The sequence below is a fragment of the Piliocolobus tephrosceles genome, chromosome 11 (genome assembly GCF_002776525.5).
Source record: "Piliocolobus tephrosceles isolate RC106 chromosome 11, ASM277652v3, whole genome shotgun sequence".
NCBI lineage: Eukaryota > Metazoa > Chordata > Mammalia > Primates > Cercopithecidae > Piliocolobus > Piliocolobus tephrosceles.
In genome coordinates this window covers 96,202,133-96,229,912 of record NC_045444.1, presented here as the reverse complement: position 1 = coordinate 96,229,912, position 27,780 = coordinate 96,202,133, and the positions used below count along the sequence as shown (strand labels likewise).

Here is a 27,780-nt window from a genome sequence, read left to right as displayed (position 1 = left end):
TAAGTGCTAAAGGGCAGCAAAGGGTCAAGCATGCAAGATGGAAGGGAAAAGATAAGAGCAACAGTGTAACCCACCAACCAAAAAGTCAGCACTAGAGTACATAAGAGTTGGATGCACAGAGAAAAAAAGAATCCATTATGGCAAAGTTGCTGGTTTGAATGACAATGAACTGAGTTTTTCTTACTTGCGTTTTGTGGGTGTTCACTAGTGAGGGAGCTGCCGCCACCATGGAGCTACTCCTGGGTCTGGGCAGGAGAGGAATATCTGGCTCTGGAGGCTTTTCTGGCTTCTCTTCCAACATATGTCGCAGCCTTTGTAGATAGTACATCAGAGACCACTGAGTGCCTTCCTCAGACCAATGGGGCTGAAGTAGGCAGCGCAGAACAGCAACGTCAAAGTAGGTGGCATAGCGGGACCTTTGGCACGGAGGTATCACAAGAGAGGCCCTGTTCCCAATGGCAGAAAGAAGATAATTATACTGGCAATCAAGCTTTCAGAGGGGCAGCACAGCATGGCTTATAGCTCTACTTTTCTCATTTGTTTAGTTATTCATTTACTTGTTTCTTATGTGGTTTACTCTAATATCCTTCCAACTGGTCTCTCTCATTGCATTTTCACTAAACATCTCCTGAAAGTAGAGATACTGAGAGAATTTTGAAGGATGGATAGGAATTAGCCAGGCAAAATTGAGGTTTGGGAAGGAGGGAGGATTGGCATTTCTGTCAGAGGGAACATTGCCTACAAAGGGATGAATTTTTAAAATCATGAGTTTGATTAATTACTCACCTAAGTAATTGGTGAGTAATCTGGGTGATGGACAATGATGAGAGTGAGAGCTATAGAAATAGATGAGGGTCAGATTACAATGCTTCCTTTATGCTAAGATAAGGTATGACTTTTACCCCGATAGAAATAGAAATGATATTTGCCTTGCCTACTTCATTGAGCTATTTTAAGTTCAGTTTTGAAAATACTATGTAAAATAACTAAAGAAAAGCTACAAAATGATAAGAAACAGAAGTTTTTCTACGAGGAAAATAAATAAAATAATTTTGAGAATTCTAAAGTTATATATCCTTGCAAGACAGCAAGACTAATTTTTTAAAAATCTCAAGTTCCTGGGATTCTATTATTCAATTTAAACACATAATATATTCACTACCTAGTATTCAATTTAATTATACTATAGAGTAGTTTTAAGAAATTACTCAGATTAATACATCATCCTATGTATCTTAGGTGCAACAAATTGAAAATTTGTGTCCCAAAAAATTCAGATTTAAAGGTAAATTTAACTTCCTCACCTTGAAGAACATATGGTCTGGTGAGAAAGACAGGAAATAAATAACAAAATATAAACTTAGAACTTCTGGGATCCAAGATGGTATCCTAAATCTAAAATCTAAACTTAACTCCCAAGCAAAATTTCCTTCGGATTTAGGTGATGCAAAAGAGAGATGTTTGTACCCTCCCATAAACTAGCAAATAATGCTACCCACACACAAAGTGCTCTCACAAAAGACGCAGCCACAGAGAGTGAGTAGGGATTTTCCTAAACTTCTTAGGCTCATATTTCTTTTAATCAAAAAGTCTACGGCTCACTAGTAGTTCAAGAAAATAATTCCATAGGACACAGCTACTATTTTAACCTATCAACTAGAATCAAAACTATGGAGTAAGGACTTGGATGTTTGGTGAAACTTTTGTCTCACTTGATACGTTTGTTATGAGTCATTGATAAAATACATTTCTGACTGTGGGTTTCAGTAAAAAGTTCAAAAATACAAACCCAAACCATATCTGTGCCTTGCAAATTATTTTTACAGCTTTTCCACTTCCCTATTGAAGCACATACCATACTTTATTATTTTTTTCTCGTTAATAGCATTGTCTGATGGGTTGAGGTGCAACTGCCTACGTACACAATGGTTTTGAATTTCAAAGCTATCTTACAGTCTAATATTCTTGAATATTTTGACAAGTAGGAAATAAATATAAATTGAAGTTTAAACACAAGAGTGAGTTGGCAGTTATATGAAAAGAAGCCTTCTACAATCCCTAAATTCCCATATGTGCTATGCCAGAGTTTATCCTTTTCCCAGAGACCTAGAATATTCTTTGGACATCAGTTTTGTGACAACTTTCAATCTATCATAAAGTCTCATAGAATCTCCTTCCAACCACTTCTCATCAGTTCCACAGACACCACCCTAGTCCTAGCCACTAACATCTCTCTCTCATCAGGCTTATTGCAATTACTTCCTACTAATCTACTAGCTTCTCCTCTTATACCTCCACTCCCTGGCTCAAACCCTTTCAATACATTATTCAATCCCCTTAGAATAAAATGCAAGCTCCCTTACAGCAGTGAACCAGGCCTGAACAGTCTGGCTGGGTTTACCACTCCAAACTCATTCTCTATTATGCTTGCCCTGGTGTGCCAGTTATTGATTTATTGCCTTTCAGCCCCAAATACATTTTTTGGTAAAAAGTCCTGTTTTAATATTTTCTCAAATTGTCCAGTATGCCACTTGTTTACTCCTGAGACCCTGAGTGCTACTTGTTTACTCCTGTGACCCAGTTTGAAGGAAACTAAAAACCTTTTCATTTCTATCCATTTCCTAAAAGGCTTTCACTGCTCTTCCCTTCCCCCACCCATCCTATTTCTCCTTAAAGATTCATGAGGCAACCCACTCCTCTCAGCCTATCATTTATACCTCAGATGATAGGATTTCTTTCCCCCCACCTCCATGCAGTAATCTTGGATTTACAAACAAAAGACAAAGTATAGGGTTGGCTGGCTACCAGCTGGGTAATTTTAGGTCCTCAAGGCTTTGTGACAATCATTTGGTTTATTATAAGAGCCTGTGAAACTGTTGTTTTCTTGACTAGGCTGCTATGGTTAAGACAGTTATTACTAGTTCAACCAAATTATTTCCTCCCCACTGGAATAGCTGGTAGTTATTCTTCACCCGTTACCCTCTGCCCCACACTTTAAAGTCCCCAAATGTTTCTAGTTAGTAAATTAGATCAGGAAGTTCCATAAATTACTTCAAATCCCTAGAGCAGTGCTCCACACAAGATGACCATGAACCACGTTCATGAGAATCCTTCCTTCCAAGAAGGATATGAAGGAGGGAGGTTGTTAAAAACGCAGGCACCAGGTCTTGCCCCAGACTTCCTAAACCAGAATTTCAGAGGACATGGTCCTGGAATCTTTATTTTAAACAACATTCTCAGGTACTCTTTGAATACTTTTTTTTAAAAAATACATAAATTGCTTTATTGGATATCAATAAACTGCACACATAACTATACAAAACGTTTCCTTGATACAAAATGTGTGAAATATAAGTACCAATGCACCTTTAAAAATGTAAACATCTTCCTCCCAGGCCTACCTGTTGGGATCCCAAAATAGTTTTGGGAGATACATCAGGCAGACCAGAGCACCCCACTTAGGCCACCGACAAGTGACAACCATTACTCACAGTCCCTTTTGAGACATTGTTAAATTGCCTGGGAAACAGGTGCCAACCGCGCCAAACAGGAAGCTGAAATAGCTGTCCAGGCTCAGGGCATCTCAGGCTCTAGACACGTCCTGGTGTCAGTCACCGCCTTCGAAGGTCCCGTGGCTGAATCTGGGGGTAGATTATTGCATAGTCACACCTCGTGGAGGGTGGCCTGAGGGATCCTTCGAGGAGGGAGTGGGGAGGGTCCCCTGACTGGGGTGGATACTTCCCAGTCAGTCTGTCAGCTCTTGTCCGGTAGCTGAAACAGCTGCATCCAAACAGTTCTGAATACACAAACACATGCAGAAAAGCCAATTCAAGAATGCCCCTGAGCTGGGGCTGCCAGCTGCCCTCCCGCCAGCCATCCACAGACATGGCCACGGGAAGGCCTCTTTCAGAGTCCACTGAGGGATCCAGGCAGAGGAAACAGAACCAGGAAATGGTTTTCATCAAAGTCTCGTGCGACTGATGCATCCAGAAATGGGGGCGCTCAAGAGGGAATTCTGTGGCATGAGGACATGGTGTCCTCCTTCCTTCTGAAGCTTGGGGAGGTTGTTGGTTGGCGCGGGGTGGAGTGTCAGGTATGGAGAGGAAGTGGGAGCCTCTAGGGTCAGCAGGAAGCCCCTGAGCAGCCCGACTCTTGGTGCTTGTGGAGCAGGGCCATTCGGGAGAAGGTTCGAGTGCACGCCTGGCACTGATACTTCTTGACGTCCAAGTGGGTCTGGAGGTGGGCCCGCAGGTTGGAGCGGTCGGCGAAGGCACGGCTGCAGTGGGGACAGGAGAAGGGCTTCTCACCGGTGTGGGTCCGGACATGGCCCCGCAGCAGCCAGGGTCTGGAGAAGGCCTTCCCGCAGGTTCCGCAGACGAAGGGCAGCGTGTGGCTTCGGATGTGTCTCTTGAGGACACCCAGGCTGACGCATTCCTTATTGCAGTATTGGCAGTTGAAGGCTTTTTGAAACTGGGAATCCTTGGCCTCAGAGACCTGGGCCAGCTGCTTGGGCACTTGGCCCAAGCCTGGGGAGGTGGCATCGGCCTCCGCCTCCAAGGAAGAAGCTGAAGTGGAGGAGAAAGACGAAGGAGCCTGTGAGGGTGGGCTGGAGGACTGGGAGCCTTTCCCGCTGTCCTCATCTGACAGCGAGGTCAATTCTGCCACCTTGGGACTCCCCTGGGAGAGTCCCAGTTGGAGGGAGGCCCTGGCAGTTGGTTGGGCTTGGAGCGCCAGGAAAGCGTCCCAGATGAGTGCTGGCGGCGAAGCAGAGGGCTTAAGGATCTCCGAACGTGGGATGGCTGCCAGCAGGTGGGCCCGGTGGTAGGGCTGCTGGAAGGTAAACTCTGGATTAGAGTCCGGCAGTTCGCTGTAGTTAGGCTTCCGATCAGGGTCAGAGGGCTTCCTGACGAGGAAAGAGCGCGGCATGGTGGCCGAGGCACCGGGGTCGTTGAGTAGCACAGAAATAGTGCAGGCGACCCACTCGCTAAGAGGAGTTTTGGAGCAATGAGCGCAGCCGCCCCGCCAAGTCCCTTAAGTACTCCAGGGGCGAGCAGGGCGGAACCTTTCCGGCCACGCCTTTTTATCACTTTCGCGCCAACTGGAGGCACGCCTCCCCCGAAAGCCACGCTCTGAGCAAGTGGGCCGGGCCTGGCTGGGCTCGCACGGGAGCAGCCCGTGCCCTCCTTAAATACTTTTTTTTTTTTTTCAGTGGCGCAGTCTCGGCTCACTACAACCTCCCCTTCCGGGTTCAAGCGATTCTCCTGCCTCAGTCTCCTGAGTAGCTGAGATTACAGGTGCCCGCCACTATGCCTAGCTAACTTTTGTATTTTTAGTAGAGATGAGGTTTCTTCATGTTGGCCAAGCTAGTCTCGAACTCCTGACTTCAGGTGACCCACCCGCCTCGGCCTCCCAAAGTGCTAGGATTACAGGCGTGAGGCACTGCGCCCCGCCTTGAATACTCTTAATAATCCTATAGGGAGGTGCTGTAACTGAGAAGATATGCTGACGGTGTTGTCCCTGAGGGCAACAGATGACTAAATTGGTATCTTTCTCTATATACAGAATTTATTGACTGAAAGTAATTAACAATTGTACTGTTGAGTCCCATAAGCATTAACTATTTTCTAACAGGGCATGTTAGTTCAGCAAATGATGGGCTGCAGAACAGCAAGAATCCAACAACCTAAGGTTGTGATCAGAGAGTAGAAACGTATCCGTATCTTATGTAATCAAAATTTGTTAAGTAAAATCACATTTCAATTGCTTGATATTGAAAGAGACTCCATTTGAAAATATCAATAAATTAACAAGACGTTTGGTAGCAAATATTTAAGTACCTCACTTTAAGGTGTTATTCAATCCCTAGTTTATTTGACTTAATGTGTGAGCTGTGCTGCACTTAATATTCAATAAAAAGCAAGAACTATCAATAAATACTTTTATTTCATTTAAGACAGCATTATCAGGTATCATCAAAGTATCATCATCCAATAAAAGTCATTTTAATTAACCAGCAGACTAACATGTGAGAAATACATTTTCACAACTGGATAAAAATGACGTGAAGGAGGCCGGGCGAGGGGGCTGCTGCCTGTAATCCCAGCACTTTGGGAGGCCAAGGCAGGCAGATCACGAGGTCAGGAGATCAAGACCATCGTGGCCATCACGGTGAAACCCTGACTCTACTGAAAATACAAAAAATAGCCAGGCATGGTGGCAGGCACCTCTAGTCCCAGTTACTTGGGAGGCTGAGGCAGGAGAATGGTGTGAACCTGGGAGATGGAGCTTGCAGTGAGCTGAGATAGTGCCACTGCACTCCAGCCTGGGCAACAGAGCAAGACTCCGTCTCAAAAAAAAAAATTGACATGAGGGAAGCTTCTTAGATCATGTGATAGAAAAGTTCTTTTCAACTCTAATATTCTCTGAATCTAAAAGTTATTTCCTGGAAAAAATTTAAAATAAAAATGTTATAAAAGAATATGAACACAACTTTTCTTCTAAATGATATATGTAAAAATAATGAAGAAAAGCAAATATATAAAAAGTTAATAATGTTTATAGGTACCTGATGGCTCATGGATGATTTTCACTTATTTTAAAAATATTTTATATATTTACATTTTTTTCTGTAATTGATTCTATACAAAAATTACATGCATAGAATGAACAACATATTATGACAGAAAAGAATTTCAAAACTGGCAAGAATTTCTTTAGTCTATTTTCCAAGCAACTATGGCTTTGGAAAGTCAAGTTACCGTTAATTAGGGTTGAGATCTGATAGCAGAAAGTATTGAAGGCAGATAAGCACTTGGGAAATACCAATCTATGGAAGCAAAGAACTGTCAGTCTTGACTCTATGCAGTATTTACTGAAGCATAAATTAACTCTCTGCATATAGTAATTAAAGATGAAATCTAACATTAATTTAAAAACTAGCTACCTGTTTACTTATTGTAGAGTGCAGAGAAGACTGATGTGTAGTTCATTCAAATTCAGAGCAAAAGAGATAATGAATTGTATTTGATACAAGCAGACAGCTTTTGTTACTAGGATATTTGCATTGCTTTGTTATTAAAGTTCTCTTCTTTTCTGATCAATAGATGAGCTCTTCCAATAAAGACACATTAACATTTGTATTTTCTGAAAGTTCTACTTTGTGCATCATTTCCATGGCAACCAACCACTGCAGCTGGGCAGAGAGAAAAAACCTAACTCATTTTTCCGAAGTGCCACTGATTCATTTCTAATTAACACACGTGAGTGTATGTTGCTGTGGGTGACTATGCACATATATGTGTCAGGGAGTGCATATATATCTATATATATATATACACATATATAGTGCTTGAGTGTAGACATATCAGAGAATAAGAAAAAAATGTTCACAAATAGTAGTCTTAAACATTATAGCTGGCTTTGTTTTTACTGGCAAATCAGAATGGAACCATTAACATTTGATTTTGACAGAGAAAAGAAACATCATTTACTGTCTATATGTCTATATTTCTAAATTTCTATGCTTAGCTAATGAATACTTTTATGACCTCAGGATTTTACACTGATCTTGGTTTTTATGATATGTTTGAAAGTCAGACAGAGGCATAGTGTTTGAAGTAAAACATTACTTACTCTTATTTGAAATTAAGTTAAACTTTTTGGAATTTGTATAAAATACAATTAGTGGAGGAGGAATGCTCAAGAATCAAAGTGAAAAAAATACGTACAGAAATAGCCATAAACATTTTAATATATTAAATGATGGTGACATTATCATTATTATAGCCAGCCTCCAACATAGCCCCCAGTGATCCCTGCCTCCTGGTATTCACATTCTAGTGTGGTCCCCTCCCACACTGCACTAAAGTTAGTTGGTGTGATCCAAAGAGTATAGCAGAAGTGATGGCATGCCATTTCAGAGATTAGGTTATAAAAGATTAGGTTATAGAAGATGAGGTTATGAAAGATTAGGTTATAAAAGCGTCCATTGTGGATGCTCCCTTTCTTTCTTGAATAATTTATTTTGGGGAAACCAGCTTCTATGTTACGAGCAGCCCTATGGAGAGACACAGATTGTGAGGAATTATGTCCTCTGGCCAACGGCCGTCTGAGTGAGCTTGAAAGCAAAGCCTCCAAACCAGTCAAGCCTTCAGATTCTGCAGGCCTGGCCAACAGCTTGAGAGACTCTGCGCCACAATCACTCAGCTAAGCTGTTTCAGCATTCATGATCCTCAGAAACTATGCAAAAAAATAAATGTCCTTTGTTTTAAACTGCTAGGATTTGGGATAATTTGTTATATAGAAATTGACAACTAATACAGACTTTGGAACCAAGATAAAACCCTAATTTTGAAAATGGTTTCTTAACAAGAAGTAAGGGGTGTACTACTGGGAACTGGAGAAGGAGAATCCTTGTTATGTATTAACAGAAAGTTGCTTAGCTATGATGTGGAAAGTTAAAAAATAAGTGCCTAACCAACTGGGTGATCTAACAAAGGAGACTTCCAAATAAAGTGTTGAAGGTGCCTTCTAATTTCTTCTTGCTGCTTATAGTAAGTTGAGGGAGAAAAGTTATGAACTAAAGGAAGAACTGTTAAAGACTAATGAGCTGGAACTTGATTTTGAAAAATCTCAGCTTCTCCAGATGGCAAATAATGCTATAATTAAGAAATGGCTTCCAATAAAATATCAGATATAAAGAACTTTTGGAAAAATGTGGTCTAAAGATGAAGCCAAGGGTGGGAGTTGTACAGTCGTTTGTTAAGGCTTCAGAATGATCCTAGACCATACCCAAGAATGCCGTTCCATTAGATCAAAGGCCCTCTCAGAGCTTGCAGTGAGCCAAGACCGCGCCACTGCACTCCAGCCTGGGCGACAGAGCCAGACTCCATCTCAAAAAAAAAAAAAAAAAAAAAAAAAAAAAAAAAAAGCCCTCTAAATTAAACGTTGAGAGTGTGATTCAAATCCAAATAGTTATCACTTCTTTTACGTATATATCATACATATATAACTTTTAAGAAACTTAAGTGCCCTTAAGTTTCTTAGAGGTTCAACAGAAGCACAAAATAGAAATGAGATTATCTCAAAGAGATTTGTAGATGTGGATTTTTTCCATTCTAGTGGACTGTAAAAATATTCACAGTGAACCCACAAAGTTTTAAAAATAATTATATCAGCAAAAACACTTCCAGAGACAGTACAAGAGGAAAAAAGAGGCTATTAGACTCCCAAAATTTTACTGGCAGGAAGCAAGCTGAGGAAACTACTCAGCTGTAAACACATGCCATCTTTCTTGAAAAAGGAAAGCTGATTTGGAGGATAGAATTAATAGCCCAGAGGGTGGAGCCAAGAGCCATGGGCAAGAATAGCACTGAGTTTTAATCAAGGACCTTCCAACATTTTTCCACCTTAATTTAAAAGCTAATAAGGACCAGTGTCTCTCATTTTCTCTCTTGGAATAGACATGTCCAGAGCAGGTATCCTATGCCTATTTTACCATTGTATATTGGGCATGTTTGGTGCAGATAACTGTATCTCCTTAGTCCACAAGTATTTTAAATCACTTTGGTAACATCTCATAGGAAGTAGGAAGTAATGATTAATGTAGAAATACTTGTTTGGAAGCAGTTGTAGAAATCTAAGTAAAGGCTGGGTATGGCGGCTCACATCTGTAATCCCAGCACTGTGAAAGGCTGAGACAGGAGGATCACTTGAAGCCAGGAGTTCAAGACCAGTCTGGGCAACACAGAAAGACCATGTTTCTACAAAAAAGGTTTTTAAAAATAGTGGGACTTGGTGGTGCACATTATCTACTTGGGAGGCTGTGGCAGGAGGATTGTTTAAGCCTAGGAGTCTGAGGTTACAGTGAGCTATGATCATGCCATTGCACTCCAGTCTGAGTGACAGAGTGAGACCCTGTCCCCAAAAAATTAAATGAAAAAGAGAAATTCAAGTAAGACATGATAAGGATATGAACTAAGCCAGTGACTATGAGGTTGGAGAAAAAAAGATTTGACAGACACTAAGAAGGCAGAATGTAAAGGACTTGGTGTGGAGTGAACCTCGCATTTTTGACTAGAATATCTAGGCCAATAGTGGTGGCATATACTGACATAGAAATAAATGAGTGCATGAATATTTAAATAATACAATAAATGTAAAGACTTTAGCACAATTTTGCACACATAGATATCCAAAAAGGTAGTTCTTATTGTTATTCTCTTAGTCTGTGTCCTAAGTAACTACCTTTCCCCAAATCTGATTTAATTATGTCACTGATAACTTTGTTATCATCAAATAAAATGAAACCCTTGTGGAGGTGGTGGTGGTCATAATGCTTACTTTTAAATCAGTGGAAAGCTAATATGGGAAGAGTTTGTACATCTTCAAAAGCACTGTGTAGCCAGATTTTAGGAGAGACACCCTTGATTCCCATCTGATGGTGTTCACACCCTTTATCATCTTCTCTTGAGTGTAGGCAGGACCTGTGACTTATTTATGACCAATAAAATATGGAAAAGGCAAAGGGATGTTACTCCCATAATTAGGTAACCTTATATGACAAAGGTAATGAGACATCACTCCTGTGGTTATGTCACATTATAAACACTGTATTAGCAGACTGGAATTAAAGAGGATTTCTCTCCCTCGCTGGTTTTCAACAAATCAGCTGCCATATTTTGAGTTAGCTTATGAAGAGGGCCACATGGAAAATAACCGTGGGCAGGCTTCAGAAACTAAGACCAGTCACCAGCCAATATCCAGCAAGAAAATAAGGATCTTAGTCCTAGAACTGCAAGGAAATGAATTCTGTCAACAACCTCAGAGGAACCATAAGTGGATATTTCCCCAGTTAAGCCTGTGAGGCAACTGCAGTCCATGCCAACACCTAGATTTCAGCTTGGTAAGACCTTGAAGCAGAGAACCCAACTAAGTTGGGCCTGGGTTTTTCCCTACAATTGAAAGATAATAAATGTGTGCAGTTTCATTTACTAAGCTTGTTGTAATTTGTTACACAGCAGTAAAAACAAATGCAAGAATCATAGAAACTACAGAAAAGCAAATTTTGATCACCTATAAGAACAAAATGCAAGAATCATAGAAACTACAGAAAAGCAAATTTTGATCACCTATAAGAACATTCCACTAAACAGAGCTACCTAAAAATAAAACAAGCTTCATAAGGGAGCACTAAGTTGATCATTGCTTAAAGTTGTTAGTACATCAGCTAAGTTATAGGAGGTTGGATTGGCTATCCTCACAGAGTTCCTTTCCTATTACTTCTAATATTTTTGACTTTCAAATTTTTGTTTTAAGTTGATGGATAATATTACATATATTTATGAAGTACAATGTGATGCTTTAATATATGTTTATATTGTGGCATGATTAACTCAAACTAAGTTACAGATTCATCATCATCTCACATACGATTTTGTGGTAAAAATATTTAAAACCTGCTCTTTCAGTAACTTTGAAATACACAATGCTTTATTGTTTATTATAGTCACCGCTCTGTGCACCAGATCACTAAAGCTCCTTCTTCTCATCTAACTGAAATTTTATACCCTTTGATCAACATCTCCCTTTCCCCACCCATCCCTCCTCCCAGCTTCTGACAACTACCATTCTACTCTACTTCTATGAGTTCAACACTTTTTAAGATTTCATGTATAATTTTAAATGCTTATCACCATTGACCTGGGACAGTGAATCAGTGGATAAATACAAACAACCCTGTTTATACAACCAAAATTGCTATCAAAGTTTCATATTCTCTGCCAGCAGAAGATTATTCAACTGGGCCACTTGCTTTTAAAATCCAAAGAAAGGCACAAAGACATATACATCACTTACATATTATTTTTTAAAGCATAAGATAGTAGTAATTTGGTTAAAAATTGTGTTAATATGACTGTGCTTTCAACAATTCTAAGAAATCTTTCAAAAACAATGCACCCATGTAGCCTGCTTCCAGTGCCAGTTGGAGGTAGATCATTTAAAAATTATCAAATGAAAAGGTAAGCCAGATACTAGGAGGAAATATCTGTGAACACTTTTTTTTTTTTTTTTTTTTGATAAAGGACCGGTATCCAGAATATACGAAACATTCTTAAAAATTTAATAATAAGACAACTCAGTTAAAAAGGGGCAAAATATTTGAACAGACATTTCATCAAAGAAGATATTCTAATAGCTAATAATCACATGAAAATATATTTATCATTACTCATTAGGGAAAAGTAAATTAAAACCACAATTGGATCCCACTTCATAATCACTAGAATGGCTATAATAAGAAAGATAGGCCGGGTGCGGTGGCTCAAACCTGTAATCCCAGCACTTTGGGAGACCGAGACGGGCGGATCACGAGGTCAAGAGATCGAGACCATCCTAGCTAACATGGTGAAACCCCGTCTCTACTAAAAAAAATACAAAAAACTAGCCAGGCGAGGTGGCGGGCGCCTGTAGTCCCAGCCGCTTGGGAGGCTGAGGCAGGAGAATGGCGTAAACCCGGGAGGTGGAGCTTGCAGTGAGCTGAGATCCGGCCACTGCGCTCCAGCCTGGGCCACGACACAGCGAGACTCCGTCTCAAAAACATAAATAAAATAAATAAATAAATAAATAAATAAATAAGAAAGATAGACAATAACAAGTGTTTTTGAGGATATAAAGGAACACACCCTCATATATCACTAGAGGGAATGTAAAATGGTGCAGCCATTTTGGAAAACAGGTTGGTAATTTCTTAAAAAATTAAACCTGGGCCGGGCGCGGTGGCTCAAGCCTGTAATCCCAGCACTTTGGGAGGTCGAGACGGGCGGATCACAGGTCAGGAGATCGAGACCATCCTGGCTAACACGGTGAAACCCCGTCTCTACTAAAAAATACAAAAAACTAGCCGGGCGAGGTGGCGGGCGCCTGTAGTCCCAGCTACTGGGGAGGCTGAGGCAGGAGAATGGCGTAAACCTGGGAGGCGGAGCTTGCAGTGAGCTGAGATCCGGGCACTGCACTCCAGCCCGGGCGACAGAGCGAGACTCCATCTCAAAAAAAAAAAAAAAAAAATTAAACCTGAATGTGCCATGCACCCCGCCAATTCTACTCGTAGGTATCTACCAACGGAATTGAACACCTATGTCCACGGAAAATTTCATAAGTGCTCACTTTTAGCAGCATCTTTCATAACAGATAAAAAGTGGATATAACCCAAATATCTATCGACAGATGAGTGGATAAAAAATAAGATAGATCCATAAAATAGAATATTATTTAAAGACAATATGGGCCAAGATGACTGACTAGAAGCAGTGGTGCTCGGAGGCTCCCGTTGAAAAAAAATCCATAATAAGTGTGTGAATCCTTCACTGGAAACCAAGGTATCCAGGCTCTCTCATCAAAATTGACTAGAAGGTTGGCATCACTCATGGAGAGAAGGAAGAATAGTGTGGTGCAGCAGCCCACCTGAGAGCCACGCATGGGGAAGTTCCAGAACTCTCTCACCGCAGCCAAGGGAGGTGGTGAGTGAACTTGCTACCTAGCCAGGGAGACAGTGCTTTTTCCGTGTAACTGTGTAACCCACGGATCTGAAGATCCCATTCACGAACCTATGCCACTGGGGCCTGAGCGTCCTAACCCCGGAACACTCAGATACTTACAGCCTCTCAGCTGCAATCTGCTTAAGTCTACGGAACTCCTGGGGAGAGGGGCAACCAGCACAGCTGTGGCAGCCTGCTGTCTAAGCCATTTGAGTTCCTTGCGGAAGGGGCAGCAGCCAGCACTTGGACTTGCAAATGCCTAAAACACTAAGCTGCCTGAACAGGGAAAGGGAGCCACCCATTTCTGCAGCTTCAGGCTGTGCTTTTTCCCTGCTGCAGCCAGGGTGGCTGGAGGGCTTGGTCCCAAGATTTGTCCCCACAGCCTAACACACTGACTGTGGCAGTCTGCAGCCAAGAGTGCCTCTTCAGGCCTAAACCTGACCCATCCATCCTCATTGGGTGGGGGTTCCCTGCAGGATCTCCAATAATTCTAGACAGAGGCTCAAGGACAGAATTCAGATCTCCCTAGGCAGAAAAGCCCCTAGGGGGAGTGGTGGCCACAGTCTCTGTGGACCAGCAGATTTAGCCTCTCCTCCTGGTAGTTCTGAGAAATCCGGGAAGTCCAGAAGAGTGAGTTTCTCCCCAGTGAAACACACCCTCTCCACCAAGGGACAAAGTCCTTTGTTAAAGAGGTCCTGCCCCCTGTGCCACCCAACTGGGTGAGATCCTCCAACAGGATTTTCAGACATCCTGTACAGGAGCGATCCTATTGGCATCATGTTGGTATCCCTTGAGGTCAGAGATCCCAGAAGAAGAAGCAGGCACCATCTTTGCTGCTCTCTAGGCTCCTTGAATGACATTTCCAGGCACGGGAGCAAATCAGATGAACAGAGCCTGAAGCGAACCCCCAGCAAATTGCAGCAGCCCTACAGAAGAGGGACCGGAACAGACTATTGAAGAAGAAAAACAAGCAAGCAGAAAGCAACAACAGCATCAACAAGAACAACAACAAAAAGGCCCCAACAAAAACCCCATCCAAGGGTCAGCAGACTCAAAGACGGAAACTAGACAAACTCACGAAGATGAGAAAGAATCAACCAAAAAATGCTGAAAACCCAAAAAGCCAGAGTGCCTCTTCTCCTCCAAATGATCACAACATCTCTCCATCAAGGGCACAGAACTGGATGGAGGATCAAATGGTTGAATTGACAGAAGTAGGCTTCAGAAGATGGGTAATAAAAAACTACACTGAGCTAAAGGAGCATGTTCTAATGCAATGCAAAGAAGCAAAGAACCTTGATAAAAGGTTGGAGGAATTGCTAACTAGAATAACCACTTTAGAGAGGAACATAAACAACCTGATGGAACTCAAAAACACAAAATGAGAACCTCATGAAGCACACACAAGTATCAACAGCCGAATCGACAAAGTGGAAGAAATGATATCAGAGTTTGAAGACTACCTTACTGAAATAAGACATGCAGACAAGAATAGAGAAAAAAAGAATGAAAAGGAATGAACAAAGCCTCCAAGAAATACGAGACTTCATAAAAAGACTGAACTTAATGATTGATTGGAGTACCAGAAGGAGATGGGGAGAATGGAAACAAGCTGGAAGCTGGAAAACATACTCCGGGATATTATCCAGGAGAACTTCCCCAATCTAGCAGGACAGGCCAACATGCAAATTCAGGAAATACAGAGAACACCATTAAGATCTTCCATGAGAAGATCAACCCCAAGACACATCATCAGATATCCCAAGGTCAAAATGAAGGAAAAACTGTTAAGGGCAGCCAGAGAGAAAGGCCAGTTCACCTACAAAGGGAGGCCCATCAGACTAACAGCGGACCTCTCAGCAGAAACCCTACAAGACAGAAGAGATCAGGGGCAAATACTCGACATTCTTAAAAGAATTTTCAACCCCAAATTTCATATCCAGCCAAGCTAAGCATAATAAGCGAAGAAGAAATAAAATATTTTCCAGACAAGCAAATGCTGAGGGATTTAGTTACCACCAGGCCTGACCTGCAAGAGCTCCTGAGAGAAGCACTAAATATGGAAAGGAAAAACCGGTACCAGCCACTGAAAAAAACACATCAAAATGTAAAGACCAATGACACTACAAAGAAACTGCATCAACTAATGTGCAAAATAAACAAGTACCATCATGATCACAAGATCAAATTCACACATAACAATACGAACCTTAAATGTAAATGGGCTATATGCCCCAATTAAAAGACACAGACTGACAAATTAGATAAGAAATCAAGATGTTGTATTCAAGAGACCCATCCCACATGCAAAGACACACATAGGCTCAAAATACAGGGATGGAGGAAAATTTACTAAGCAAATGGAAAGCAAAAAATAAATAAATAAATAAAATTAAAAAAAAAAAAAAGCAGGAGTTGGCCAGGCATGGTGGATCACACCTGTAATCCCAGCACTTTGGGAGGCCAAGGTGGGCAGATCACAAGGTCTGGAGTTCAAGACCAGCCTGGCCAACATGGTGAAACCCTGTCTCTACTAAAAATACAAAAATTAGTCAGGCATGGTGGGGGGCACCTGTAATCACAGCTACTTGGGAGGCTGAGGCAGGAGAATTGCTTGAATCCAAGAGTCAGAGATTGCAGTGAGCTGAGATTATGCCACCGCACTCCAGCCTGGACAACAGAGGAAGATTCTGTCAAAGAAAAAAAATAATAATAATAAAGCAGGGGTTGCAATCCTAATCTCTGACAAAACAGACTTTAAACCAACAAAGGTCAACAAAGCCAAAGAAGGACATTACATAATGGTAAAAGGAACAATTCAACAGGAATAGCTATTTTAAATACATATGCACCCAACACAGGAGCACTCAGATTCATAAAACAAGTTCTTAGAGACTTACAAAGAGACTTAGATGCCCAAACAATAATAGTGGGAGACTTTAACACCCCAATGTCAGTATTAGACAGATCAATGAGACAGAAAATTAACAAGGATATTCAGGGCTTGAACTAAACTCTAAATCAAGTGGACCTAGTAGACGTCTACAGAACTCTCTACCCCAAATCAACAGAATATACATTCTTCTCAGTGCCACATGGAACTCATTCTAAAATCAACTACATAATTAGAAGTAAAATACTCCTTAGCAAATGCAATAGAAATGAAATCATAACAAATAGTCTCACAGACCACAGTGTAATCAAATTAGGAACTGGGATTAAGAAACTCACTCACAACCACATGATTTCATAAAAACTGAACATTGAAAATTGCTCCTGAATGACTCCTGGGTAAATAATGAAATTAAGGCAGAAATCAAGAAGTTATTTGAAACCAATGAGAACAAAGAGACAACGTACCAGAATCTCTGGGACACAGCTAAAGCAGTGTTAAGAGGGAAATTTATAGCATTAAATATCCACTTCAGAAAGCTAAAAAGATCTCAAATCAACATGCTAACATCACAATTAAAAGAGCTAGAGAGGCAAGAACAAACTAATCCAAAAGCTAGCAGAAGACAAGAAATAACTAAGATCAGGGAAGAATTGAAGGAGATAGGGACATGAAAAACTCTCCAAAAAAAATCGATAAATCCAGGAGCTTTTTTTTTTTAATTGACAAAACAAATAGACCACTAACTAGACTAATAAAGAAGAAGAGAGATAAGAATCAAATAGACACAGAAAAAAATGATAAAGGGGATATCACCAATGACCCCACAGAAATGCAAACTACCATCAGAGAATACTATAAACACATCTATGCAAATAAATTAAAAAATATAGAAGAAAGGGATAAATTCCTGGATGCATATACCCTACCAAGACTAAACCAGGAAGAAGCTGAATCCCTGAATAGGCCAATAAGAATCTCTGAACTTGGGGCAGTAATTAATAGCCTACCAACCAAAAAAAGCCCAGGACCAGATGGATTCACAGCTGAATTCTGCCAGAAATACAAAGAAGAGCTGGTACCATTCTTTCTGAAACTATTCCAAACAATTAAAAAGGAGGGATTCCTCCCTAACTCATTTTATGAAGCCAGCATCATCCTGATACCAATACCAGGAAGAGACACAACAACAATAAAAAATATCAGGCCAATATCCCTGATGAACATTGATGCAAAAATCCTCAATAAAATACTCTCAAACCAAATCCAGCAGCGCATCAAAAAAGGTATCTACCATGACCAAGTTGGCTTCATCCCTGGAAAGCAAGGTTGGTTCAACATATGCAAATCAATAAACATAATTCATCACATAAACAGAACTAAAGACAAAAAGCACGTGATTATCTGAATAGCCACAGAAAAGACCTTTGATAAAACCCAACATCCCTTCATGTTAAAAATTCTCAATAACTAGGTATTAATGGAATATGTGTCAAAATAATAAGAGCTGTTTATGACAAACCCATAGCCAATATCCTATTGAATCAGCAAAAGCTGGAAGCATTCTCTTTGAAAACCGGTACAAGATAAGGATGCCCTCTCTCACCACTCCTATTCAACATAGTATTGGAAGTTATAGCCAGGGAAGTAAGGCAAGAGAAAGAAATAAAGGGTATTAAAATAGGAAGAGAGAAGTCAAGTTGTCTCAAATTTATAGACAACATGATTGTTATGTAGAAAACCCCATCATCTCAGCCCGAAAAGTTCTTGAACTGATAAGCAACTTCAGCAAAGTCTTGGTTTACAAAATCAATGTGCAAAAATGACAAGCATTCCTTTACACCAACAATAGGCAAGCAGGGAGTCAAATCATGAATGAACTCCCATTCACAATTGCTACAAAGATAATAAAATACCTAGACATACAGCTAACAAGGGATGTGAAGGACCTTTTCAAGGTGAACTACAAACCACTGCTCAGGGAAATAAGAGAGGACACAAACAAGTGGAAAAACATTCCATCCTCCTGAATAGGAAGAATCGATATCATGAAAATGGCCATACTACCCAAAGTAATTTATAGATTCAATGCTATTACCATCAAACTACCACTGACGTTCTTCACAGAATTAGAAAAAAAAACTTAATTTATTTTTTTAAAATAAAATAATTAGTTTACAATAAATTAAATTTAAAATTTATTTTCAATTTTATATGGTATCAAAGAAGCATGAAAGGAGACCCGTATAGCCAAGACGATCTTGTGCAAAAACAACAAAGCTGGAGGCATCAGACTATCTGACTTCAAACTATACTACAAGGTTACAGTAACCAAAAGAGCATGGAACAAAACAGACATATAGAGCAATGGAGCAGAACAGAGACCTCAGAAATAACATCACACATCTACAACCATCTGATCCTTGACAAACCTTATAAAAACCAGCTATGGGGAAAGGATCTCCTATTCAGTAAATAGTGCTGGCAAAACTGGCTAGCCAAATGTAGAAAACTGCAACTGGACTCCTTTCTTGTACCTTATACAAAAATTAACTCAAGATCGATTAAAGACTTAAATGTAAAACCCAAAACCATAAAAACCCTAGAAGAAAACCTAGGCAGTACTATTTGGGACACACGCATGGGCAAATAATTCATGACTAAAATGCCAAAAGCAATTGCAACAAAAGCCAATATTGACAAATGGGATCTAATTAAACTAAAGGGCTTCTGCATAGCAAAAGAAACTATCATCAGAGTGAACAGGCAGCCTACAGAATGGGAGAAAATTTTTCCAATCAACCCATCTAACAAAAGTCTAATATCCAGAATTTACAAGGAAGTTAAACATATTTACAAGAAAAAAAAAAGTCCATCAAAAAGTGGGCAAAGGATATGAACAGACATTTCTCAAAAGAAGACATTTACACAGCTGACAATCATATGAAAAAAAGCTCAACATCACTGATCATCAGAGAAATGCAAATCAAAACCACAATGAGATTCCATCTCATGCCAGTCAGAAAGGCAATTATCAAAAAGTCAGGAAACAATAGATGCTGGTGAGGCTGTGGAGAAATAGGAACGCTTTTACACTGTTGGTAGGAATGTAAATTAGTGTGACCATTGTGGAAGATAGCATGGTGATTCCTCAAAGATCTAGAACCAGAAATACCATTTGACCAAGCAATCCCATTACTGGGTGTATACCCAGAGGAAGATAAAGACACATACACATATATGTTTATTGCAGCACTATTTACAATATCAAAGACATGGAACCAACCCAAATGCCCATCAATGATAGACTGGATAAAGAAAATGTGGTACCTATATACCATAGAATACTATGCAGCCATAAAAAGGAAAGAGAACATGTGCTTTGCAGGGACATGGATGAAGCTGGAAGCCATCATCTTCAGCAAACTAACACAGGAACAGAAAACCAAACACCACATGTTCTCATTCATAAGTGGGAGTTGAACATTGAGAACACATGGACACAGAGGAGGAACAACACACACCAGGGCCTGTTGTGGGATTGGGGATGAGGTGAGGGAACTTAGGGGACAGGTCAACAGGTGCAGCAAACCATCATGGCACTCATATAGCTATGTAACAAACCTGCATGTTCTGCACATGTGTCTGGTTTTATATTTGTTTTTTTTTTTTTTTTTAGAAGAAATAAAGAAAAAAAAGAATATTATTTAACAGTAGAAAGGAATGAATTACTAATACATGCTATAATGGGGGTAAATCTCAAAAACGTTATGCTAAGTGAAACAAGACAGATTCAAAAGGCCACAGACTATATGAATCCATTTATATGAAATGTCTAGAAATGCAATCCAATAGAAATAAAAAGTATATTAGTGGTTACCTGGGGCTGGGTGTGGGAATGGGAGTGACACAAGGGATGGGCACAAGGGACATTTTTGGGTAATGAAAATGTTCTTAAATTGGATTGTAGTGGTAGTTGCACAATTCTGTAAATTTACTAAAAGTCATTAAACTGTATATTAGTTCGCTTTCATGCTGTTGATAAAGAAATACCTGAAACTGGGAATACAAAGAGGTTTAATTGGACTTACAGTTCCACATGGAGGCCTCAGAATCATGGCAGGATGTGAAAGGCACTTCTTACATGGTGGCAGCAAGAGAAAAATGAAGAAGCAGCAAAAGTGGAAACCACTGATAAACCCATCCAGATCTCGTGAGACTTATTCACTGAGACTTATTATGAGAATAGCATGGGAAAAACCGGCCCCCATGATTCGATTATCTCCCCATGGGTCTCTCCCACAATACATGGGAATTCTGGGAGATACAATTCAAGTTGAGATTTAGTGGGGACACAGCCAAACCATATAATTCCACCCCTGGCCCCTCTGAGTCTCATGTCCTCACATTTCAAAAATGACCATGCCTTCCCAATAGTCCCCCAGAGTCTTAACTCATTTCAGCATTAACCCAAAAGTCCACAGTTGAAAGTCTCATCTGAGACAAGGCAAGTCCCTTCTACTTATGAGCCTATAAAATCAAAAGCAAGTTAGTTACTTCCTCGATACAATGGGGGTACAGGTATTGGGTAAATATAGCCATTTCAAATGGGAGAAATTGGCCAAAACAAAGGGGCTACAGGGGGCATGCAAGTCCAAAGTCCAGCAGGACTGTCAAACTTCAAAGCTCCAAAATGATCTCCTTTAACTCCAGGCCTCACATCCAGGTTATGCTGATGTAAGAGGTGGGTTCCCATGGTCTTGGGCAGCTACACCCTGTGGCTTTGCAGGGTACAGCCTCCCTCCCGGCTGCTTTCACAGGCTGGTGTTGAGTGTCTGTGGCTTTTCCAGGCGCATGATCCAAGCTGTCAGTGGATCTACCATTCTGGGGTCTGGAGGACGGTGGCCCTCTTCTCACAGCTCCACCTGGCAGCACTCCACTAGGGACTCTGTGTGGGGCCTCTAACCCCACCTTTCCCTTCCGCACTGCTCTAGCAGAGGTTCTCCATGAGGGCCCTGGACCTGCAGCAAACTTTTGCCTGGGCATCCAGGCGTTTCTGTATATCTTCTGAAATCTAGATGGAGGTTCCCAAACCTCAATTCTTGACTTCTGTGCACCTGCAGGCTCAACACCATATGGAAGCTGCCAAGACTTGGGGCTTCCACCCTCTGAAGTCACATCTTGAGCTGCACATTGGCCACTTTCAGCCACAGCTGGAGCAGCTGGAACCCATGGCACCAAGTCCCTCAGCTGCACACAGCATGAGAACCTTGGGCCCAGCCACCAGACTACTTTTTCCTCCTGGGCCTCTGGGCCTGTGATAGGAGGGGCTGCTGTGAAGGTCTCTCACATGACTTGGAGACATTTTCCCCATGGTCTTGGGGATTAACATTAGGCTCATTGCTCCTTACTTATGCAAATTTCTGCAGTTGGCTTGAATTTCTCCCCATAAAATGGGTTTTTCTTTTCTGTTGCATAGTCAGGTTGCACATTTTCTGAACTTTTATGCTCTGTTTCCCTTTTAAAACTGAATGCCTTTAACAGTACCCAAGTCACCTCTTGAATGCTTTGCTGCTTAGAAATTTCTTCCGCCAGATAACCTAAATCATCTCTCTCAAGTTCAAAGTTCCACAAATCTCTAGGGCAGGGGCAAAATGCCACCAGTCTCTGCTAAAACATAACAAGAGTCACTTTTGCTCCAGTCCCTACAAGTGTCTCGTCTCCATCTGAGGCCACCTCAGCCTGGTTTTATTGTCTATGTCGCTATCAGCATTTTGGGCAAAGCCATTCAACAAGTCTCCAGGAAGTTCCAAACTTTCCCACATTTCCCTGTCTTCTTCTGAGCCCTTCAAACTGTTCTAATCTCTGCCTGTTACCCAGTTCCAAAGTTGCTTCCACACTTTTGGGTATCTTTTCAGTAATGCCCCACTCTACTGGTACTAATTTACTATATTAGTTTGTTTTCATGCTGCTGATAAATACGGGAAACTGGGAACATAAATAGGTTTAATTGGAGTTACCATTCCACATGGCTGGAAAGGCCTCAGAATCATGGTGGGAGGTGAAAGGCACTTCTTACATGGTGGTGGCAAAAGAAGAATGAAGAAGAGGCAAAAGCGGAAACCCCTGATAAACCCATCAGATTTCGTGAGACTTACTCATTATCATGAGAATAGCATGGGAAAGACCAGCCCCCATAATTGAATTAGCTCTCCCTGGGTCCCTCCCACAACACATGGGAATTCTGGGAGATACAATTCAAGTTGAGATTTAGTGGGGCACAGCCAAAGCACATCAAACTGTAAACTTAAAATAGGTTAATTTTATAGTATATATGTTACACCTCAATAAAACCAGTCTTAAAAATGTTCCTTTTTTAAAAAACTATACATTACTAGGCTATAATTTTATTTGAAAGTAGGGACATACAAATGGTCTCAGGAGCTCTTGCCCCATAGGTGGACTGTCAAACCTCATGACTCCAGGTGCCCATAATTTCAACAGGGAACAAGAATAAATTGACTATTTCTTGTTTTAGGGGAAGGTGTTTGTAAGCAAATTCACTATGTACACCAAATAACAGGGGTAGGGTTAGAATATTTACAAAGAATAGACTTTTAAATTCCTATGTAATTTAGAAGCACTAATTTTAATACAAGGATCTAGTGGTATAAAATATCCTTATATATTAAAACAGATCCTTTAACTTCTCTGCAACATAATCTTCTGATAAAATCATTTGAGTTCTGCACTTAAACTTTTTAACTAATATCTAATTCAGACATCTCATTAAATTAGAAGCTTCTTTCCACTTTTGCCCTAGTTTGTTTAAAAGGGAGCCATTCATAGCATATTTCTACACTTATTAATTATACCTTGACCAAGAATATGTATACACATATTATGCAAACATATATTGTAAGGAACAGAGGCTATAAAAGTAGTTAAAAATACATATTTGATTTTTGGTGACCAGTGACACATTTTGTCCCTAACATTGCAATCAGGTACCTGGAATGTGATGGGCCTCTTTCCTGGGAAGTTTGGGAAGACAGACTTCCATCAAAGGAGTTTCCTCGGTGGCAGCCTGAAATGGTGGCCTTGGGTGAGATGGAATCTGACTGGAATGTTTCACAAACCACCTGGAGTCCCTTTTGGAGGTAGAGATAGCAGATTAGGTTTTGTTTTTTGTTGTTGTGTTTTTGTTTTCCCTGTAGCTATATCCTCTAGACTTAGCTACCATACTACAACATGGTTCCATACATGGGTTTTTTTCACCATAGTTAATTATGATATTATGGGTCAAGGGATTTTGATTTTGTCTCAGAGAGAATAGAAACAGACTTCTAGGGATCACCTGTGTCATTTCAAGCATCAGGCAAAGTAATTTCATATATTTTGTTTCATTTTGTTCTTAATTATTTTCTTTTTCATCTCCATACCCAGTATCTACAGGAGAGTTACACATCAAGAATTCATCATACTAAGGTGAACTGAATGGAAGCATGAGGCTAAAATAGAAGCACTAGGTTAGTAGGAGCTAATCAAATTGAAGCCAGAACATGAGAACAGAAGTGCAAGGTTAACTTTTTTCTTCATTCATCAGTGGAGAGATGCAATATACTTTCCTAATCGACACAATGACCTTTATTCTGATTTATAAGTACACATTCAGCAGTTCTGTTACCAGGCAGCTTATTTTAATTACATTTAGCTGATAAATGTAATTCTGCCCAGGTAATGTGAGGTATTTTTCCATAGATATTATGGGTGAAATTCTTTACTAAAGTATAAAGACCCTCAACAATCTATCTGGAAGGTTAGCCCTTACAATTTTAATTTTTACACACCAAAATAAGGCATTATTCAACCATGATGGACAGAGAGACAAATACAGCTAGAAATTCCATGAAGTAAGTCTTCTGAACTTGACCATAAAATTCTTTAGCATAAGCATACTATCTGTGCCTCGTGTTAGGTGATTTGAGAGATTTAAAAAATTAGATGAATCTGACCCTTAAACTCATGAGCTTACAGTTATGTGTCAAGACAGGTAAGTATAGGTCAGAGAAACATGTCCAATATAAATATAATGCAAGCCACAAACAGCCACATATCTGATTTTAAATTCTGTAGAGGCCACATTAAAAACCGTGAAAATGAACAGGTGAAATTGTTTTTAATAATATATTCTTTTTGATCCCTAATTATCATTTCAACATAGAATCAATACAAAAATTATTAAGATGTTTACAATTTTTTTTTTTTTTTTTAAGACAGGGTCTCGCTTACCCAATTCAGAGTGCAGTGGTGTGATCATGACTCCTTGCAACCTCCATGTCCCAGGTTTGGGTGATCCTCTCCACTTAGCTTCCCAAGTAGCTGGGACTACAGGTGTGTGCCACTATGCCCCGCTAATTTTTCTATTTTTAGTAGAGACACAGTTTTGCCATATTGCCCAGGCTGGTCTCAAACTCCTGGGCTCAAGCTATCTGCCTGCCTAAGCCTCCTAAAGTGCTGGAATTACAGGTATGAGCCACTGCGCCAAGTCTACACTCTATTTTATACTACATTTTCAGAATCTGCTGTACATTCTACACTCTCAATTCAGACTAGCTGTATTTCAAGTGTTCAATAGCCACACGGGCCTAGAGGCTATCATATTGGACAGTGCAGGCTTAGACTAATTGGACAAGAGTTTAGGGGAAATTGAGATCTTAATTGGTCCTTAAAAGGATAAAATTTAAATGAAGGAAAGAGAAGATTCTAGTTAAAGGAAACAATCTGAGCAAGGATTTGGAGGCTAAAATGAGCAGGCACTGTAAGTTAGAGATAATAGATAACTGACTGAAGGGATAATCAGAGACAGGGTTACTTAACAAAGGTGGTGCCAAGTGGTGGGAGGCACAAAAAACAGGGAGAGGAATTTGGTCTTGCAGCAACAGTCAATAGGATCCACTATAGGTTCCTAAGGAGAAAGGGACATGATAAAAGGATGGCACTTGCATAAAATGCCTTACGTGAAATGGTGAGTTAATAAATAAATGATATATTAGGAAATTAGTCAGTAACTATTAGTGGTGTTTATGCAAAGGAGAACAGTCTAGAAGTAGAAAATTCAATTAGGTAGGTTCAACTGCAATTTAGTTATGAGGGCCTGATTTAGAGGATAGCAGTGGGCATAAAGAATAAAGAAAACATCTGAGCAACATAAAGAAAAGAAGACAATATGACTTAGCAGGAAATCAAATCAAGAGGATTAAGTATAACATAATATGAGATGTATATATTTCATTGTATCTAAGATGTCATCATTTAGAAGACACACCATTATTTTATGTAACGTTAAGAAAAAAATACCCTATTAATTAAACTAGGACATTTTACTTCTATCATTGGGGATTTTTAATTTTATACTTGTTGAAAGAGCTATTTTACATTTATTTAGGCACAGCTGTTTTATTATATTTCCACCCTGTGTATATGTAAGAGGAAAGTATAAGTGAAATAAATTGGGGTAGGTATTCCTAAAACTACTTCACATTTAAAATTTTCAACCCTGAATTGTTAATATTTGAGTTTTTCCAAAGAATCACCTCCTCTATATCAAAAGTGTTATCTCTTGGAATACTTCTCCACTATTCCCTCTGACATATGCTTATAATCCACTGACCGTGATGATGCAAATTTAGATGCTGGAAATGACCAAATTCATGCTGCACAAGAATTACAACCATATCAAGACAGCTGCCAGTAGGGAGATTATAAAAGGTCAAAGATTGTCAAGAATACTCAATTTCAAATATGTTAAACGTGAAAAATATATACATCTTACAGCATATAAATCACAGTGTCTGTACTTAGTAATTGCTCAGTAAATGGTAGATGTAATAGGACTCCAAAATTTCCAGGTTGGAGGGTAAAAAGAGTGATAATCTTCCTGGCAGTAGTAGCAGTTGGAAAGAGGATCCAATTTTGATGGAAGGCAGCAAGTTTCACTTTGCACATGTTGAATTGAAAGTCAAAGCAGTTCATTTAATGCCACAAGTTAATGGTAGTATTGATGTCTATGTATCTTTCAATTACTCTGGCCTTCGTTTCTTTCTTTTCTTGATCAAACATGACAAATTTGCACTGAATTATATTCTGCATCTTATATCATATTTTGCAACTTCTGTTTTATGTGGGTTAGTCTTGACCCCTCATTAAACTTTAAGATTCCTTAAGGGGTAGGACTATCTTATAACTCCTTCCAACTCCCTCTTCCTGACCTCCGGCAGCATTATTCTACCTACATTAGAGTTACTTAACAAACATTAGAGGATTCAATAATTGAGAACAAGGTGATATGTTATTTAATCTGGGATGTAATGATAACTAACATTGAGTGTTACATGTAAGCCACTGAGATAAAGCACAACTCATTACACACTAAGCACTGAGATAAAATACTAGTCGTATATTGTCTTGTTTCCACACCTCCACGCTTTGGGGAGATACAGAAAATTAATTTTCATACACAACTGATAAAAAACCTGAGGCTGTTAAAAGTTGCACATTCAGAAAGGAGGAGTGGCTTTGAGCCTGGTAGTACGATTCTAGAACTCATGTCTTTACCTTCACACTACACTATGTCCAAGGACTTACTGCCTCCCTTCTTATGATTATAATAAACTAACCTCTAAGTGTCTTGCATCTTGATTTGGCGATTCACAGGTCCGGTTTTGACTGTTGATAGGAGAACTTCTCTTAGCTGAAAAGATGGAAGAAGTTCCATCGTTTTATAAGGTTATAAGTTCTTTTTATTTCATAAGTGCATTTCATTTTCAAATAGAAAATCTATTTTAATAGAACATTATTACTTTAAAAGAAGGCATTAATGCATATTGTAAGAGAAATTCAAATAACCAATTCAAAAATCTTAGCATTTTTTTGGTTATCAATGTAGATATTCATCTCTTCAGTGTGACTCAGTAAGTTAAGGTGCTAAAAAGTTGGCAATACTAAAAATATCAATAATAGTTAACACCTACTCAGCAACTTATATATACAAAGTTCTCTAAGCATTTTACATATACAGTCATGCATCACTTAAGGACAAAGATACTTTCTGAGAAATGTGTTGTTAGGCAATTTCATCATTGTGCAAACATCATAGAGTTTACTTACACAAACCTAGGTGGTATAGCCACCCACACATCTAGGCTATATTACATAACCTAGCGCTTCTAGGCTGCAAACCTGTACGGTACATTACTGTATTGAATCCTGTAGGCAATCATAACACAATGGCATTTGTGTATCTAAATATAGAAAACATACAGTAAAAATACGGTATAAAAGATAACAAAT

General features: G+C 39.8%; 1 protein-coding gene and 1 pseudogene across 3 annotated transcripts in view; both read right to left on the bottom strand.

Annotated features, from left to right (window-relative positions):
* The window catches only part of UNC80 (unc-80 homolog, NALCN channel complex subunit), a 224,691-nt gene that overhangs the window by 179,636 nt on the left and 17,275 nt on the right, over positions 1-27,780 (bottom strand). For all 3 annotated transcript variants that reach the window (XM_031936430.1, XM_023217231.2, XM_023217223.1), the window contains exons 6-8: positions 27,108-27,181; positions 23,440-23,579; positions 185-446 (exon numbers count right to left, since the gene is read on the bottom strand). In XM_031936430.1, the coding sequence (XP_031792290.1) occupies positions 185-446; positions 23,440-23,579; positions 27,108-27,181 (476 nt within the window). The remainder of the gene's footprint in view (positions 1-184; positions 447-23,439; positions 23,580-27,107; positions 27,182-27,780) is intronic.
* LOC111545518 lies at positions 4,123-4,926 on the bottom strand (annotated as a pseudogene).